This window comes from Ips typographus, linkage group LG7 (assembly GCF_016097725.1).
Source record: "Ips typographus isolate SLU linkage group LG7, UJ_Ityp_2.0, whole genome shotgun sequence".
Lineage (NCBI taxonomy): Eukaryota > Metazoa > Arthropoda > Insecta > Coleoptera > Curculionidae > Ips > Ips typographus.
Genome location: NC_138428.1, coordinates 1941434 through 1957326, shown reverse-complemented (window position 1 = coordinate 1957326; position 15893 = coordinate 1941434). Strand labels below are relative to the sequence as shown.

General features: G+C 37.4%; 1 protein-coding gene across 1 annotated transcript; it reads right to left on the bottom strand.

The window, feature by feature from the left end:
- Positions 1–730: 730 nt before the first annotated feature.
- Positions 731–15640, bottom strand: LOC145731494 (discoidin domain-containing receptor 2-like). The gene is made up of 7 exons (XM_081983296.1): positions 15460–15640; positions 5555–5653; positions 5356–5461; positions 4401–4888; positions 3650–4345; positions 3273–3591; positions 731–1192 (listed from the first exon to the last, which is right to left on the bottom strand). The coding sequence occupies exons 2-6, from the start codon at positions 5625–5627 to the stop codon at positions 3332–3334; spliced, it is 1623 nt and encodes a 540-aa protein (XP_081839422.1). The 5' UTR covers positions 5628–5653; positions 15460–15640; the 3' UTR covers positions 731–1192; positions 3273–3331.
- Between the last annotated feature and the right edge of the window lie 253 nt (positions 15641–15893).

The following is a 15893-nucleotide window of genomic DNA, read 5'->3' as shown; positions in this document are numbered from 1 at the left end:
ATATAAACAATCTTTATTTTCCAACAAGATTATTCTCACTTTTCCACAAAACGCTTGTTGCCTCAATTTAATCGACCTGGTAACTCTTACAGTTTATGAGATTCTTCTACTCACCCTCAATCTGAATTGACTAATACTTAGTGTGTCGGTTATAAACTGAGCATTCTCATTTTTTCCGAAATGGTTAAGGATTGATCATCATTAACTGAAGATCCTCATTAGCAAGGATTTTTAGCTCAAACGACTAGGCTGCCACATAAAAATTAATGAAAAATTCCATGGATTTCCATAGAGGTCCTCCTCTTTAAATCCATAAGTGGAACAGTGTAAACATTTTTTCTATACACTTTTTAAGTAATATGGTGCTTTGTTACCTTTCTGGCTTCTTACAGAATACTGAAACTTGCATCGTTGTTTGCTTTGGTAATGTGGATGAGCATGTTTTTAAATTTTCATGTAAAGGATGTCATCGTATTTACTTGCAAAGTAAACTGGTTTCTGAACACTAGAGAAAAAGTAGTTTCGTTTACACCATTATTTCTTTTAAAAAATTATTATTATTGAATATGATACTTACCTTATCACTGTGGATAAACTCAATTCTATACAGATTAGTGTTAAAAAATACCTTTTTCCATTAAAGAAAAAGACTTCACAGCAGATGAAGCTGCTGCGGGTATCTTTTTAAGATAGTAATTAAACTATTATAACTTCGAAATAAGACAATAAATAAAATTATGTACGACAGTTTATTGTTGCTTGCCTATATACAGAAAATCTAACTTACACAATAGGTCCGATATGTACAAATTCTCCAGCCTATTTAATAGAAAAACGCAAGCCAATTCCGTTGCATGTTTTAACAGAACGAAACTGCCACTAATTTTTAATTTACTTAACCTACTTATATACACAATATTGTTCGTTAAAACTTAACATTAATAATACTATTTATTATTACCACATTTAGAAATTTCATTGCGTTTTTTTCGATTATACGTCTACCAGGGATTGTCTTACATTTAAAAAGGTAATGAAGCGTTCGATAGGCTCGATGTTTCCGTTTAAAAAAATTATAAAGTTGACGTTACAAAATAATCTATATAGAGTAAGCGGTACATATTTGGTACGTTCAGCCTTATATGAGGATAGTCCGTCACGCCACTAGCACATGGATTGCTGGGGGGTACATCTGCAATAAAAAACCAAGAAGTTTAATGATGGGACATCCATCATCAGGGGGGAATGTAAAAGTTGCGCCACTATCGCCGATCGGAGTCCATAAATTTCGAAACAAAGCCCTGCAGTGTAAAATTAGTCCAATAAAGAGCCCGAGACGTATTTTTAGATTACGAGGGAACGTCTTAAAAGGTTCGGGGTACAGACTTTTTGATTTATGGCAAGACTCGGTCAGGGCCGGAACTAAGTGCCTGCAGGCCACACAGTACATTACCCTGCATTGTGAACCACCAAATAACAGTCAGTACAGACCTGCCACATTTGTTCCGGTACGACTTAAACTATCGGCCTATTTGGAGTCTTATCGCCTCGACGGTAATTTAAAACAGATTTTGTTAATTGAAAATTATGCTGGTACACAGATTTCCTTAGAAGCCCTCTTGTGGATGAATGGGCCTTTTTAAATTCCTTGAGAGACCGTTTTACCCTTACAATACTATCTAAACAACCTATTCAAAACCATTATCGTTGCCCTAAAGTTAATCATTGGGTTCTTTAACTGTAACATAAATTTTGTTACAGTTCAAGTTGATGGTGATACTAAAGCAGACTAGTTTGATTTTTAGATTGATGTTGCGCATGCAAAACTTCTTCTCAACTTTCCAAAATGTGAAGCAAAGTTATCTAAATCTAAAGAAGAATGAAGGTTACTTGAACCACATAAATGACAAAAGATGAACCGCTAGAAAATCAATGGGAGAAGCATTCAGAAAGCGAAGTGAAGCGAATCCAGGAAATCCAGTGTCCGACTAAGTATAATATTTTTGAGATGCGGAATATCTGCCAAGTAAATACAGCATGTTCTGAAACAATTGTGCCAAAATGGAGTTGAAGGATTTCTTCAAAAAAAAGCTTTTTGCTGATGATTTAAAGGATGTGTGTTTATTCTTTGGTCGGTGTTAGGGTAGCCAAGTCTTGAAAACATCCAGAGCTGATTGAAAGATCCAGAGTTGCCAGAAGAAGGAATACACTTGTTCTGTCATTTTATATGGTGTTTTAGTGTACAAGCATTATGGAAAACTGGCACTGATGATTATAGTAACATATCAAACAGCAGCACTGAGAAGGCCAAATACTACTCCAATGTTCTGTGTGGTCAAAAGAACAAATGGAGCTAAATGTGAAACTGTACTGATGCAGAAAACAGTTTTTTCATATGCATCAGCTACAATCAACAAATTATTGAAACGATCAAAAACATACGAAAACAATTAAACAAAGTAAATGTTCAACGGAAAGCAACTTAGATAAGAGAATCAAATGACTCAAAAGCAGCAGGACACATCATTCTTATTATGTCTAATTTGTGATAGTACCAGCCTATTTATATGCCATTATAAGATATTTCCACGTACTAAATATCATAATAATTATGCAAAAGCACGTAGAAGAAAAGGCGAAAATGCACAGCTTGTTACGCAGCTTGCATTTAGTCACGTTTATTTGGGTTTTATGCTGGCGGCAAATTTTATTTCATTCTTTGAAGTGCATCTGCTATCGCAATAATATATGGCCAGAAATGTGTAGAAGACAAATGACCTCTGGACACCAGACAATAACCGGGTTTGATAATAAAGATGAATGAGTCAGGAAAATGATATTGATGTTGTTTATTACTATTATTATTGGGTTAATTAACATTATATCTACTTTGAAGATTATGCATCAGACCAAAGAACTTAGTTTCTGAAAAGGAAAATGTCCGTCTAATCTAGGAGTCGGATATTTAGTTAACTGAAGATAACACAAAAGTTATACCAAGTATGAAAAATGAACTGATGATGATCGTTTGTACCTTCTCTGTGTACAATTTCTTCCCAAACCATACAGAAGAAAAGTGATATTCCAGAACAAGAACAGAACGTGTTTCACAAATTTCATGTGGCTATAATCGTTTAGTAATTTAACCGAGTGAGTGATTTAAACGTTTAGTGAACTAAACGAGTGAGTTACGTGTGAGTAATTGTATCTCAAACGGATTTAAAGGTTAAAAAGAATGTATCTGAAGATATTAATATTTAAACGACACTCACCTTAATACAACTACCGACGATAATAATAAAAATATCACAGAAGAAGGAGCACAATCAGTTCAAGGCCCGATGTAGGTCTTGCCTTGTACGTAGCGGGGTTGCCGCTGCAGTCGAACCGAAGAGGGAGGCGTGCTTTGGGGTGGAGGTGGTGGAGTAAACTGTGGCCGGCACACGTCGGTGGCGGCATAATGCTGTTCCGGAGGCGGCCCTGGAGGCGGCTTGGGGAAGAAACCCTGCAGATCTGGTGGAGTTCTCGGCTGGCATCGTTGCAACGGTTCAGCGTAGTCTGCGTAGTCTGATGAGGTGCTTGTCAGATGCCCTGCAATAAAAAAGCAATTCAATTAAAGTGTTCAAGACAAAATGTTATGGTAGTTTACCTAGAGATGGGGTTCTGTACAGTGCAGTCTTGTCAGGGATTTGACTAGGTCTTGGTGAGCTTTTGTACCGTCTGTGTTGGTATAAAAGAAATCCCACTATAAACAGTATGAACAGTCCTAGAACGGAAAACAACCCGACTATGATGCCGAGATTTTGACCGAATCCATTACTGCTGTTCACTACACTAATCACTTTTTGGTCACCACTTAGATTCACTATGTTATCACTAGACGCGTGGTTCACTTCAGACACGTCATCTTCTTCAGTAAAATTGCCATTTACTGGTGAGCTTTCAAACGAAACTTCGCTGATCAGTATCCACCGGGAAGCGAAAAACAGCTGCAATTTTACGAAACGTCCTACTCTATGATGCAGTTTAATCGTAACGTTGTGAGCCGTCTCCATAATGCGGTCTTCAAACGAGTCGTAGGTTATGGGTTCACCTTTGTAGCGTTTTCCTCCAACGCTAAAGAAGATTTTAGTCTCGTTGAAAACTTGCACATCTTTTGTAAACTGGTTGTTTGTGTAGATGGTGACAGAGGAAAATTCTCGAATCTTGTCAAACTCAAAAATGATCTCTACAGGCCTGTTGTTTCTAGTGTCATTCCTCCAGCCTACCCAACCTTGTCCTGGTTGGTTGAATGACATTTTGAAGTCATCTGCTGCAACTTGACCGTCAGTCAGTTGCCCCAATCCTGCAACCAATCGTTATGTTTTGATCTAAATAGTGAACAAAGTGAACTAACTTACCATACTTAAGTTTTTCTCCATCCCAATGGCCATCATAACTAAAATCGTAAAACTCCCAAGTGCTCCTCTTATCGCCTTGAGGCATTGAGTAGCTGACTATCCCGTCTGACCATTTGCAACCATAAATCTCCACTCGCATACATACAGTTCTTTTATGCGAGCTGAATGGCAAGAAACGAATTTTACTGGCCAGAATCGGAGGATTGAGTACAGTTTTTGATTCCAAGTAAGTGTTAATATTGCCTTTCAAGACATCTTCATTACTCTCCGACGTCCGGTATCTAGTCCACTTGCCTAGACGAGGTCGAAAGTACTCTAATTTGTACGCCTCCGTGTATTCCACACCTTGTCCATTTCCAAACCGGCCTTGAGTTTCTGTGGCGGTGATCAAATGCACTGAATGTAAATCAATTTCAATCCATTCCTTTGTTTCTGGATCGGCCTGACTTTCCGGACACCAAGCACCTCCGTCCACTTCGGTACGAATTCTATTAAAAAGAAAAAAGTAACTTGAGAGCGGACCAAGCACAATACAAGTAATAACTCAAAATTCAATAGAGTTATAGCTTTCCGAAAGCGTATAAATAATAAATCCATATCTTGCAAGGAGAAATTTACGATCGAGCCGGGATCATTTTTAACGATAAAGTTTGAAGTAGATCCGTAAAAGTTGCTGAAGTAAATCATTAGTTTCGCATATTAGACTCATACATCTTCGAGGACTTGGGTAAACTTGACATTATGAGCCTGTCAGGGTAAATTCCCATAATTTAAAACCACAAAAATATCATATATACGGAATTGAGACTAGTATCTCAGTCTTTTTAACTCAATTGGTTTAAAATGCAATTAGCAGGAATGTTTGTATACTTATTCCATTTGCTATGTCGTGGCATCACTTCACGATACTTCTCATTGATGGGGATATTAGTTAAATAAACATCTTTATATTTACCTGGCATGTCGACCTCCTACGTATTTGTGGTCAAAAGTGGTGCTGACTGAAATGTCTTTGTCTGAGATGCGGCCACTTTGCATACCCAAAGGTGCTATACATTGAGCTGAAACAGAAAAAGTGTGTTAATTAAGAAATTATTATGGTTTTCAATATATTCTTGTCGAACAAAAGTAAAGAACGATATTCAAATACTTACAATAGTCTACTGCCGTTGTGGTTTGAATGACAAGCAGGAGAACCACGGTCCACCTGAAGTTGGCCAGCAGCATTTCAAAGGCTCAGAAAAAATTCATCTCTGCAACAAAGAATCGCACGTACAATCAACTACCCAATAAAAAAATGGTGGCGTGAAATACAATATCCTTAGTAAGAAGACAATTAAACACTTAAGCGGACGGGAAACGAACGATTTATGGCCAATTAGACCAAGATTATCCCCGAACGTCGCTGGCTTAAAAACAACCAGGATTCACGCCTTGTTTTGTGTGGTAAAGTGGCCGGAGCGTTTTTTAAAACTAATTAACATTACAAAATTAATCACTCTTCAGCCTGTTATTTCGGTAAACAATCACCAGAGGCTTTAATACCCAGGCGCCACTAAAGCTTAACGAAAAATTCATTTCATTAATAATTATTTAACGATAACCTTCGGCAGTTATTATCAATAAGCAATTGATTATTAATGCCTTTAGTGACGCTCAGAGAGTTATAAATTAAACAAACAGTTTCGATAAGAGGTCGTAATGGGATTCAGGTTCCTGGGTTCTCATCTTGGTGCCGATTTGCGATTCATTCTTCGTATAACGTGTCGCCATTGTGTGCCGACCAAACAAACAGCCTTTTCGACAACCCGAACAATAGAGTCATTATGTGTAACGACGGCCACTCTGGGCGTTGTCGCCGGCGCGATTTGCTAATGTTAAGCCGGACGTGTGCGATAAAACATCGATACTTATATTTAATACACACACACCTGTTGGTTTAACGATAAGTGTCGAGATTATTATGAAAAATTGTGACAAAGTTATGATCGAAAGTGAGCCGCTCATATTTAAACTGCACACTCTAATCTAAAGCTTGGTAGTTAAAATTAGCGCCAAATCAATAATTTGCGATACGCTGACGATACAATGATTATCGCAGATAGCTCAGAAGCAGACAGCAATGAATAAAATATCTGCCAAAGGAAAACAGCTTTTCCTAAGAATTCCATCCATTCGATGTTGTATGACATCTCTGAATTCTGGTAACTCTGGGTTCATTAGAATTACACAATGCAGATGCTTGTTTTTGGTTCTTCATAATTTGTTCCTTGGAATGGGTGGAGTTCGTTTTTGATGCTGTTCACTGTTTAAGGAACCTGATTTGTTCTGTTCTCTTAGTTCTTCTAATTTGTCCAGTTGTTCATTTAGGTCTTCTGCATACTGCTCTTTCTCTCGCTCTCAAGATAGTTTTGTTCCTTAGCTCTTGTTGTTGTTTTACTTTATTTCTCTCGTCTACTGCCCTCCTGTAAGTCTCGTTAAATCATCGACTGCGTCGTCCTTTGCGTTCTATTCATCTGCTCCGCTGCTTTTCTTATGCTTTTTAACGTTATCCCATGTGTTATTTGTTCCCCTTCTTCTTCGTTTACATTTTCTCTAATCTTCTCCAGTGCTTCCACAAATCGCTTTTGTTCATTTTGGTTCCTTAGGATCTCTACATTATAATTTCTTGTTTTTTCTTCTATTTGGGTACGTTCCTAATTTAATTTTCCTCCTGTTGCTTTTTTCATGGTTCTAATGTTCAATATGCTTGAGTAGAAAATGGCACTTACTAGAACATGGTCTATTTGGTTTAGCGTGCGCCCATCTGAAGATTTCTAGGTTGCTATAGGTGAATTGTGTGGAAACGTTGTGCTTCTAACTACTAAGTTTTTTGGATAGAAACAATTGTATTCTTTGTGTACTAAATCCACCAGAATTATTTAATACAGATATCTTGCTGAAAGAAAACAATTGGTGCTCATACCATTGCTCATATTAAAATTTAAGGTTTCTGGTATATTCTGTAGTTGCTAAAGCATCAGCATTCTCCCTGAATGGACATTTTCAGTCAACTAATGATGAATTTGAATTGAGTTGAACATTTTTTAATAAACCATCTACACAGAACAGGGAACAGTTAATTTTATGTCTGCTTTGTTCGATCGAGCTTGTGTAAAGGATCGTGAGTCTTTCAACTGGAGTTGTTCCTCAAATGCCCCCCTTCGTTTGATATTCAAATCGCGTCTTCGCGTGTGTAAAGCAAACTTCCCCCCTTATAAATGTGTATCTACCTCGAAAGGAGTCCAATATTTAAAGTAATCTAGTTTACAAAAGGGCCTTATTAACCCGCCGCTACCGGCCTGCGAACATTCATTATCGAAAGTCGTCTTGAGAAAGGCTTTCAGACCGTGAATCGGGCGCGGTTCAATGCACGGGGCTATTCAATACCGGTTTTTCTTTATTTCCCTTTTTGAAAAACGTTCCAAAGGGGACGAGAGATAACAAAAACCTTTTTTTAAACCCAACTGGGGTTGTTGTGCTAAGCAAATAACGTTTGAAAAGAGCACAGTAACGGAAAAATTCCTTCCACCCCCGAACCTACGACGTTTTGCGCTAACAAGCATCAGCCACTACAACAAGAGAGGAAAAGTAAAAATAAAGCCGGGGGTTTCGAAAATATAAGCGATCTTATCCGGGAACAGTAATTCCCTTCTTGACTTCTTGTCTTGTAAGTAGATAACGGCGGGAGTTATGGGGCCGAGTTGCCAGATTTGAACGACCTCGTAACACGACATTATCGCTGGGTGTGCTGTGTCGACCGGCTTTTTAACGTTCTTAATTTAGGAAATTTACGTCTCTTGAGTCCCTCGTTCAGTATAAATAATTTTGGAAAAATGTTAACCTGTCTGGTTCGTAATCCTTGTTACGACTGCCACCAACAATACGAGCAAAAAATCACCTTAAACTCTTTATCAGAAATTATTTATGGGTAACACTGTAACCAAAGATGAAATAATCTGGAATTACATAATAATAATCCACGATTAAAAACGACTTTGTTGCATCATAGTAAAGCTTAACCAAACCCAACTAAATCATTTTATCAATTTTACTCGTTTTATATGAAAGGTGATCTAGTAGCACGTAAATGGTATAGCAGAAGTTGTTTTTTTGATTCAGCCTAACGTGGAGGATTGATGTGATTCTATAGCAGTACCAACTGCAGAACGTACTAACCGGAACATTGTGCAAATACCTACTCCTTTCTAGTGTTCAAATAAATGTGGCATTAGGTAGGGGAGAAGCAAATGTGTTTAGAAGGTTGTTCCATCACCAACAAGTTTTGGTCGCAAAGCAAGATTTTGCATAAAGGGTGCCTTACCTTGTGTGTGACAAATTTCAAACATTAATGAAAACTTGTTATAAGATACGATGAACATCCCTTTTAATTAAATATACTTCTTTTAGAGAACATGAACCATCCGCACCTTATGGCTCACAATTTTGAAATCCAAGGATCAAAAGAAATCCAGTAAGTTTCTAAGTGTGACATACGTAAACAACTCCAACCTTAAGACTCGCGAGCGGATTAAACAGAGATAAACAGGTGCCTAATTGGCGTGGGACTCGAGTTTGTCTACTCTCGAAAACGTCAAGTGTCTCAAAAGGCCTACGTACCAAAACACGTGTGCGCGCATACAATTCTTCATTCCGAATATGTAAATCTTCCCGTTTAACTTGACTGGCTCGGATAGAATTTTGCGGTTAAAAGGAACATTAATTTAAGTCTCAAGATCTAATAATACGCTACGAATGAACCACGTTATTTAAGGGTAAACGCCTCCGGGACATTTGCAGATTCGCAGAGTTGCGAACGGTTCCTCTTAGATTTGCTCACATTGCTCTTTTATGACTTCAATTTGCTCTGTGAATGGTGTTCAATAACAAAATCTTCACACTTTTTAATTCAATCCGGATGTTTCCTTCTTATCAGAACGTTAATTTCAAAGCGTAAACCTCGACACATGTCGAGCTGCGGTCTGAAATTTCTGCGATTTATCGGCTGAAGATAAAATCGGGACGAACAAGGAGCGTTATTTATAAAGAAGCTGCGAAGCAGCTGCGGGTTTACGCGAGATGATTTTTTAATTGCTCTGATGGTTGTAAAGTAAATTAGGGTCCTCGGACATAAATTTACAACGTGAAAGGTTCCTTTACGAGAAGTAAATCTGTTCTTTGGCTGCATCTGTGTGAAAAAAGTGGTTTGGCAATGTTCTACCACATGCGGCGACCATCAATCATTATATGTTGAATTTGCACTTTGAAAGATTTTGATTCTTTTCTGACCTTTAATTATTACGCCAGCTTTCACCTTAACATTGTGTTTTTTTCAAAAAGTGGACACATTTTAGTGTTTTTGCGTAAAATTTTGACGTTGAGAGAGTTCAATGTGGATTCTTCATGTGAAAAGTAACGTAGGTAGGTACTCCTTTAAAGCTTCCAGCAGAATTGTAACTGAATAGTTTCAACTGGGTGGTAGTCTCCACAAATTCTTTTAAACGTTTGTTGAGCAAAAACTGCAATTCTAGGGACACCCAATATCCAAGTCCAAATTCTTAAGATCTCAAGTGAGTCTCTACAGACGAGCATTTAATAACCTCAGATGATTAAGAGAAATAAGGTATTTTCCATCTTTAAAAAGAGAAGGAGCCGGCTCATTACACTTACAACCAATAACGCAGCAGAGTACCCCATGCCGCCCATGATTTGCAATTACCCTAAGAAGCTAAGGGTCATCAAGTAGAACCCAACTGAATTTACCTTTATTGGAAAATATGTGTCTAATAAAAACAACAACAAAAATCGTATTTTCTAAGACTAAAGCTTCAGCCAACCGGAAAAAAATGGATCCACTAAGATATGAACCTCAAGCATGAGCCAGAATTATGAAATATAGGACTAGTAAGGAAAAAAAACTCAAAAAAGCAAATACACTAGGAAAGGCAAAGGTAAAGAAGAATATGTATAATTCCACTACATCTCATGGAAAGCTCTAGAAGTTTAGACACATATGGTGGAATAAAGGAATTTGTCAAAAATGTCCGTTATAACAAAATATAGAAATCGGAAGCAGCAGAGCAAATCCAAGCAATTTTATTAAAAATTAGGTTAACTGATAGTGAGTTTAGTAAATCATAAATGATCTTTCTATTTCCTTTTTACTCTGGGGAGAGCATGGTGACATCATGTCTCTATTTTGCGAATTGTATTTCTCCATCCTGCTTTATCTTGAGCTGCAAGAGAAGCTATGATCCACCCAGCGCGTCGGACACCTTCCTCTTGGTCGTTTACCATTAATCTTTCCCTCCACAATAAGTTTATCCAGCCCATTCGTTCTTCTTCAAATGTGTCCAAAATATCGTAGGTATGATTGGTTTTTCCTGGTTGTGGTGATTTTTAGTTCCTTAAGAATTGACACGTAAGTACGATGTTCTGTGTATGATATTTGCACCATTCTTCTGTAGGCCCACATTTAAAAAGCATCTATTATTCTTCGATTGGTCATTTTTAAAGTCCAGGTCTCAGAGGCATATGTGGCAATAGGAAAGATCAAGGAGTTTAATAATTTCAGTTTGTTGTGTTGAGAGATTGAAGAGTCTTTCCATATTCTAATTAGTTTTATTGTTGAGTTATGTGCCATGGCTAGTCTGCGTTTGATTTGTCTTACATTCAGGGTTTGTTCCCTTGTTCTGTCAGTTGAAAGCTTGTAGATAAGTCTAGATAGAGTGTTCTAAATATTATGTTTTTTGTACAAAACGGTGTTATGTGCGTATGGTTTTGTTAGTCTAGTCTTCCCTATTCCCTTCCATTAAACTGCAAAATTTAGAAAGAAGAGAAATGACAAAAGTCTGTTTGTGGATTGATGAGCTGGCTGTACTGCTGGATAAACTGGGTTGGTCTTACCAAGCGGATTACTCTCTACTATGTGAAAATTAATCACCTGATGAGTTATGGTTCCATCGGTTTGTAGAAGATGTTGGGTGATCTTAATTTCTCCTATTCAACTTCTGGACACTTTTGCTAACTTTGTTTGGCCGAATTGAATACCGTATTTCTGGACCTTGTCGTTTGTACTGTGTTCAACTATGGTCACAACAGGGTTCTGGAAACAGTAGAGATGCAAGCTCGTTGGTGTTTTTTGTCCTTAAACTTAAACTCGTAAACTTAGCCTTGTAAGACTGTTTTGCATTCTTTTGGAAAATTTGGCATTGAAAATCCAACGTGTGCGGTGCTGAACAACGCCACCAGAGAGCACCAAACACGACCTACTCAAAAACTGCATTGTTACTTCTAACTCAAATAACTGAGTTATATTTCAAGCTGCAACAAAAGTGAGTACCTCATTGGAAAACTCACATTCTGAGCTATCCAACATCGTGCTCAGAATTGAGCTGCGGTGCTATATAACGCCACCAGAGGACGCCAAACTCGACCTACTCATAAACTCTAAATAGTCTTTACAACAGTGGAGTGTGGAGTTTATGTCATGAAGCGTCAGTGATACCATCTTAATAATGTGGAAGAGCTCTAGATAAACTACAGATGCGTAAAAGAAATACTTTCAAAAAATGTTATCTTGAGGGGATAAAACATCCAAATTACGCCAGCATTAATAGAATAAACATGGCGCTGCCGTGCTGTAATTGTTTACTGCCATATTTAAGATGGGGCCGTCTGATATATGGGAATTTAAGTGAGAGATTTATCTTTGTTTTTCTGTTGAGGACGGCCGGGTACTCGAATAATTTATTTTTATACTGGACGATAAATCAACTAACAGTGGTCTGGTTTTTTATTTGAACCGCTGCATATTTATACACTGATCGAAAAGTTTAAAACGTCTCCAGAACCTATTCAACCCATCACGTACGGGCAATGTCACAAAGGCATTGTAAAAAAGTCATTGGCCCTGATCCGGCCATAGCAAATCCTCTATAGAAACGCGTTGGTAGTGAATAACTATTGTTCTCCCCTCGGTGAAAAATCGACGTGCAAGCAGCGTCTCCCAAGTTTCCAATTACATGTGTCTGTTTTAGGTAGGGAACTCGTAAACCTAGTTAAAATGTAAACGTGCGCGTCTATAAAACCGTTCACGAGAATCGTCAAATTTTGAAAGCAAACAGGTTGGCCCAAAAATGCTAAACTCCTTTTCCGCCGAACAATATTTGCGCAAGCTGCAACCTGTTTGTTTGCCAGTCTGTACGATAATTACGACCTCGGTTATGACACCGGGGGAACCGATAAAGAAACTCCCGTCGTGTCTGTTTAATCCCAACGACGTAAATCCGACTGAAAAGGCGATCTTAAGCCTATTATCCGACCGACAGTGCGACTTTTCAGGCTCACAGAGCAAACGCAAACCCATTTAGACATTCCAGTCTCTAAAATCGTACTAGGTACTCGTTCTGGCTGGTCTTGACACTCATAAATGCATGAAATAAACCAGGATTACAAATTTTTTCTGTTATTACAATGAGTGTGATCCATCTCCTGGCCAACAGCCAGGTCAATGAAAAGGTTATTATGACTGGCATAATTAATTCATTCATGGCATGTTAGTTTAGTTTTAGTAAGCGCGAATGTGGGATCAAAGCGTAGAATGAACTGTTAGCATACTGTCTTGATTATACTCGTATTATGTTAGAAATAAAGATTTTAAAACTTTCAGGATATAAAGGAAAAAAGATAGAAAGAAGAAGAAACTTCCTTTGTTTTTCTTTGTCTTTTCTGATTTGCTGTTGTTATTCATTTAGATTTAGACAAGTTAATGGTTGGTAGATAACGTACTGAGAAAGATAATGTTACTGTAACGTTGAAATCGTAACGTGATTCTATCGTTACAGTTACCTTCTCCTAAAATACCTACTTTTCCTAAAACAAGTCTTTAAAACCATGAGTAATACCAAGATATTTCAATCATTGGTGGTTTACGTTGAGAGAGAAGAGTTGACCACTTTTGACAGTTAACAGCTACCACAGGGACTTCAAAGTAATAACTAAAACTAGGATACTTGAATGAAGTGAATTGTCTGTAAATCAATGACTAAAACCAAGGCATTTCATGAATTTGTTATCTATGTCACGGTTGACTACTTTCGACAATTGACAAAATTTTACAGATTGTAGTAAATCCTAACTGACTTCCTGACTAACCTAACTCCCTGAAATACTAAAATGTATTTCAATATCAATTTTGTCAAAATCTTACTTAATTTACTGTATTAGGACTTCTTCTTCTTTTTTCTTTCTAATGTGGGTGTCCATATAGGTAGGTTAATGCCTGTTTTGTCCTATTATGCCTCTTCGGACGTTGATGTCCAGCACTCTTTCCAGCGTTATATCAGATATGTGTAAACCCAGATTTTCCTGACGGACAGTTAAACTTATTGTCAAATAATGTAAAATCAGTCCTTTACAGTCATTCATAATCCAAATATATGAAGAGAGAAGCCTATTTAACACCTTAGACTTAGACAGCATGATGGTCAAATTACAACATTTCACAACAGCAGATGATCCCTTGCAAATAGAGTAGAAGAACCGTAGTAGAATAGCCGGTAGGATCACCAGATTTAATGTCTGTTGCCTACATTTTTCTCGAAACAGTTCTACGAGAATTTTAGGTTGTACGGTAACTGGCTAAAGTGTCTTGATGCATAAACCATTAAGGTTATTGAAAATATATAGATCTCATTCCTTAAAATGCTATTGCTTTTTTTACTACTCTTCTGCTCTTGCTTTTCCTATATTACTTATATCAACCTCTCCACTAAATAGTAATTATATGGATCTTAGGCCAGATCCACAATGTTTACCGTCTAAACATCACTTTTCCTTTGCTAATGTTACAGTTTTCATGTTCCAGCATGTTTTAGTTGCAAATACTGAGTTACTGCTAAAAATCCCAATGATTCTGTGTGATCAGATTGATAAAACCTTCTTGTTTTACCTAATCCTTTAGTACGATTGTTGCTCAAAACTAAAGAAGAAATATAACTAAATATTTTAACGATTGATTATTACTACCAAATAGGCTTTGATGTGCCAGAATAAACCAAAGATCCAAAACAAAATCCTGTAAATTAGGTTTTATTTCAAAGAAATGCTTTCAACATATTTACATTGATAATACTGGTAGCTCCAATAATGGTTTATTGAATATACAGAAATAAAAATCTTTTGATGCAATCTTTTAAAATGATATTGATTCGACCAAGAACTTAAAAAAGTTTATGGAAACCGAGATCGAAACAGTGATTGATTTTAGGTGGAGTACACTAGATAATTGCAATCAGGTACGTAGGGTATTAAAAACAAGATAACAATTGCCACTTTGGATATTTAGTAATCAATCTGTCTTAGGTTATCAACTAATAATTATTTGAACTAGATTAGTAAGTTATCATGTTAACTTAGTGCTTATGTTGGTATTTCACAAAATACTTGCTGCCTTAACGCTGGTTGAACTCTCTTGGCAAAACGGTTGTAAACCACATTGCCTTGGTCCTCTAAAGCTAGACAAGGACCCCACAAGGATTGTATTCAGGGTGGTGAAGCGTAAAAGCCACCAAGTGAACCCTAAAATTAACCATATCGCCAGCGTTAAAGCGTGAAGCTTTCACGCTCGACCAAGCCACACTGGGAAGCAAAATTTTTGGTTGTGCATTACCGATTTTCCCATGCACAGGTAATTTGCCGTTTGTCACGTTCAGTTGCCAGAGAACCCCATTAATAATAAAACCTAGACTAAACAAACTTGAATATTTCCTTTCATAAATAAAGCCCCTAATTCGCCCTGGCTCGAGTGGAGTGACAAAATATCATATATTTATTTTTATTGCTCCCATGTGTTGATGCGTACAAACAAGAGGGGTTGTCAGAAGGTTTTTTTGTGGTACGATCATAAAAAATTACTAATTGCATCCGATTATACAAAAGGTTTGGTCAAAGATAAGCCTCTAATCTTATCGACTGCACTCAAACACACTGAAACCTAAAAAGTCAAATTACTACTTACATTTTAAAAACAGTAATATCCACAATCACTCAAAGTACATATGCAAACTAATCCAACGATTGATCGTCGTTTATGCACAATCCAGGCACATATAACACACCGTCACTTATAAGAAAAAGCTCGCCAAATTCACACGCGTAACGAGCTAAAGCCCCGTACACATCAACACCACATCGTTAAAGCTGGCTGTGTACTGATCGGTCGTAGAAAGCTCGCGGCCAATGGCAAAGCCGTTGTTCCCCCACCACCGGCGTATCAGCGCTCAGATCGACGCCTGACGTCACGGAAATGATACTAGAGTTTTTCATTTTTGAATTTAGGTGTGAACAGGGCTTAATATCTCAAAAACTGTCATAACACATAATAATTTGGGTCTTGTAAAGATTAAGACAAATTTGACGTTTTTTTTAAAACACTTACAACCCTCACCCCCC